The sequence below is a fragment of the Colobus angolensis genome, unplaced genomic scaffold (genome assembly GCF_000951035.1).
Source record: "Colobus angolensis palliatus isolate OR3802 unplaced genomic scaffold, Cang.pa_1.0 Scaffold28, whole genome shotgun sequence".
Classification (NCBI taxonomy): domain Eukaryota; kingdom Metazoa; phylum Chordata; class Mammalia; order Primates; family Cercopithecidae; genus Colobus; species Colobus angolensis.
This window is the reverse complement of record NW_012116043.1, coordinates 6,240,364-6,244,256: the sequence shown is the minus strand read 5'-3', so window position 1 is coordinate 6,244,256 and position 3,893 is coordinate 6,240,364. Positions and strand designations below refer to the sequence as shown.

The following is a 3,893-nucleotide window of genomic DNA, read 5'->3' as shown; positions in this document are numbered from 1 at the left end:
GACCAGTCTGGCCAATGTGTGAAACCCCGTCTCTACTAAAAATACAAAAATTAGCTGGGTATGGTGGCATGTGCCTGTAATTCCAGCTATTTGGGAGGCTGAGGCAGGAGAATTGCTTGAACCCGGGAGGTGGAGGTTGCAGTGAGCCAAGATTGTGCCACTGCAGTTCAGCCTGGGTGACAGAGGGAGACTGTCAAAAAAAAAAAAAAAAAGAAAGAAAGAAAAAATTTTTGGATTGCATTTGTGAAATGCAACCACACCAAAGTAAACTTTTTAATTTTTACCTACTATGTTTATCATTATTGTACATGAGGATGTCAAGTAAACTCTCGGGATGACAGTTTCATCTTAGTCCAAGTGGGTGGTTCTGAGAAGAGGGAATTTGAAATGAAGCAGAGCCTGGTCCCCGCAGCATGCTGCCCTGTTTCTCTGTGCCCGCCCCACGTATGTTCCCTGCCTGGAGGACCCTGTTTAACACCATTAGGAAGCATATGTGACAGTATCATGGGACTCTAGATCATTTTTGTGTCTAAAGAAAAGGGGCTAGGCGCAGTGGCTCACACCTGTAATCCCAGCAGTTTCAGAGGCTGAGGCGGGAAGATCACTTGAGCCCAGGAGTTCTAGACCAGCCTGGCCCAATGTAACAAGACTTCATCTCCACCAGAAAAGTTTTTGTTGGTTTTTTTTTTTTTTTTTTTTTTTTGAGACGGAGTCTTGCTTTGTCGCTCAGGCTGAACTGCAGTGGTGCGATCTCAGCTCACTGTGACCTCTACCTCCAAGGTTCAAGCAATTCTCCTGTCTTAGCCTCCCGAGTAGCTGGGATTACAGGCATGCACCACCACACCCGGCTAATTTTTGTATTTTTAGTAGAGATGGGGTTTCACCATGTTGGCCAGGTTGGTCTCAAACTCCTGACCTCAAGTGATCCGCCCACCTTGGCCTCTGCAAGTGCTGGGATTACAGGCATCAGCCACCATACCCAGCCTAAACTTTTTTTTTTCGATTGAGTAAAAGAAAAAAAAATAGTGGGATAATTCTCTCTAAGACCTCTGAATAATCACACTAAGCCCTGACAGTATGCTTGGCCTCAAGAGCTAAACAACCACCTTCTTACTCTTTGACACACAGGTGAACACATGACGGAGGAGGAGATGTTGGATTGCTTTGCTTCGCTGTTTGGCCTGAATCCCGAGGGATGGAAATCTGAGCCTGCAACCTCCTCTGTCAAAGGTACCCTGGCTGGCTTTGTCTGGGCATGTAGCTGTGGCTCACTAATTTGTTGTAGACTTAAGTACATTTATTTCTCCTGATTGGTGCAAGCCACTCTCCCTAAGACTGCACATGACAAAGTAAGTCTGTTGGGAATCCCACATGAATAAGTTATGAAAAGAACAGTGAGTGGTGGCTTTTGTTCCCGCACTCTGTCCGTCCTTTTGTTTCTTCTGGGCTTATTTTCCCTTTGTTCCACTGACCTGTCATCTTGCCAGCTTGGGTGGGTGAATATTGGCCGCCAGTAGAGGATCCAGTTTGACAGCTGTTTCAGAAGAAGAGGTATGTCAAGAGAGACTTGGGGGCCAGGCACCATGGCTCATGCCTGTTATCCCAGCACTTTGGGAGGCCAAGGCAGGAGAATTGCTTGAGGTCCAGAATTTGAGACTGGCCTGGGCAACATAGCGAGATCCCATGTCTATAAAAAATAAAACAGGCTGGGTGTGGTGACTCACGCCTGTAATCCCAGCACTTTGGGAGGCCAAGGTGGGTGGATCACGAGGTCAGGAGTTCGAGACCAGCCTGACAAACATGGGGAAACCCCGTCTCTTTTAAAAATACAAAAATTAGCCAGGTGTGGTGGCACACACCTGTAATCCCAGCTACTTGGGAGGCTGAGGCAGGAGAATCGCTTGAATCCAGGAGGTAGAAGTTGCAGTGAGCCGAGACCACACCACTGCACTCTAGCCTGGGTGACAGGAGCAAAACTCTGTCTCTAAATAAATAAATTAATTAATTAAAGCAAAACAAAACAATTAGCTGGCCATAGTGGTGTGTGCTTTTTGTCCCAGCTACTCAGGAAGCTTAAGTGGGAGGATGACAGGCCCAGGTGTTCACGGCTGCAGTGAGTTAGGATCGTGCCACTGTACTCCAGCCTGGGCAACAGAGTGACAGCCTGTCTCAATTAAAAAAGAGAGAGAGAGAGAGAGAAAGATTTGGAGAAGGAGAGAGCATGAACTTGGGCAGCACCAGCCTAGCTGCAAGCTGCCAAAACTTTCAAGTTTTTAAAGATCATCCTCATGTCCCTTCCTGCTCTAGCCTAAGTATTTTTCACCTTCTTTTCGTGCACTGGACCTGAAGTTAGGGCTGTGACCTTCAGCTCAGGAGGAACCAACCTAAATGGCTCTTCTAGGCTCACTGGTGCAGGAGCAACTCTGCTGACAAGCCCGGGGGTGGTCAGAGCCCACCACCATTACCAAGACTGAGGAGGGTACAAAGACCCCTCACCCATTCCCCTTTTCCCTCTCCTCTTATTGTCCATTCCCCACGTCAAATTAAAGTCCCTGAACTCAGATAATTCCAGAATCTAGTAGCTAACAGGTCATTCCCAACCTGCAAGCTCTCCCTACCCCATTCCTTTATGTACTTTGGATCTCAGAATGTACCTTTCCCGATTGTTACATATTTCTGCTGTGTTTAATCAATCATACCATGTGCTTAAGGCTTTCCAGTAAGGTTTGCAGAGATTTGGTTAACAGTGTTCTGTTCTGTAAAGAAGAGATTTTTAAGCAATTTCCACCCAGAGTTTTTCAAGGAATCAAAGCCAAATCACAGCACAAAGCCCCTCTTGTTTTTGTTTAGTAGCATTTCCTTGTGTTTTTGGAAAATCCTTCTGAGTTAGAAACATAATCATTGAGGCCGGGTGCGGTTGCTATAATCCCAGCGCTTTGGGAGTCTGAGGTGGGAGGATCACTTGAAGCCAGCAGTTTGAGACCAGCCTGGGCAACAAAGTGAGACCCCGTCTCTAGGTAAAATTTTTTTAAATGAGCTGGGCATGGTGGCATGTGCCTGTGGTCCCAGCTACTCGGGAGGCTGAGGTGGGAGGATCGCTTGAGCCTAGGAGTTCAAGGCTGCAGTGAGCTGTGATTGTGTCACTGCTCTCCAGCCTGGGCAACACAGCAAGGCCCTGTCTCAAACCCTCCCCCCACCCAAAAAAAGAAAGAAACATAATCATCGTGAAGGCATTTGGTGTTCTGTTCTTGTTTTGGCTAGGCTCAGAAATTTGCCTTGAAGAAGAACTTCCAGACGAAATCACTGCAGAAATATTCGCGACTGAAATTCTTGGCTTAACCATTTCAGAGTATTCTGGCCAGGATGGTCAGTGAAGTTACCAGGAATGTTTAAATCACAAAGGACTTTGGGTGTGTGTGCACACACGTGCGTGTGTTTTCCATGAGGCACTGCTTTTTATGCATTTCCCTCCCCCCATCATCTTTAGAACATTTAGACATTAAAGCAAATTTCTGGTGAGCAATGGAATTCACAAAGTTGGACATTCCACTGTTTCTGAAATAGAAAAGTAGGCGGAGGCGAGAAAAACCCTGGCAGCTGGATGTACATGGTGGCTGGATCTCTGGGTCTCTGGCGATGCTGCCTGGATGGGGTTTGCACGAGATACAGAGGGGGCGTGGTCTTGGGGAGCAGAGAGGTCCTCAGCCAGCAGCAGGCCTTCCTCGAGACATGTATGGTCCAGGGAAATGATGGTCCATGGCCTCATCCCCTTTCCCTGCAGGGCCGCCTGGACCCTCCGCCCAGTGTGGCCCAGTGTGGATCACCTCTGCCTGTTGTGGGGCTGGGGTTGGGGTGCCGGGTGCACCAGGCTTCTGAGTGTCCCAGATTGTGGC

General features: G+C 47.9%; 1 protein-coding gene across 1 annotated transcript in view; it reads left to right on the top strand.

Moving 5' to 3' along the window:
- Positions 1-3,536, top strand: part of WDR66 (WD repeat domain 66) — an 80,885-nt gene extending 77,349 nt beyond the window's left edge. Inside the window, exons 19-20 of the mRNA XM_011948591.1 lie at positions 1,129-1,230; positions 3,262-3,536. Of these exons, the coding sequence (XP_011803981.1) occupies positions 1,129-1,230; positions 3,262-3,374 (215 nt within the window). The 3' untranslated portion in view covers positions 3,375-3,536. The remainder of the gene's footprint in view (positions 1-1,128; positions 1,231-3,261) is intronic.
- Positions 3,537-3,893: the final 357 nt, after the last annotated feature.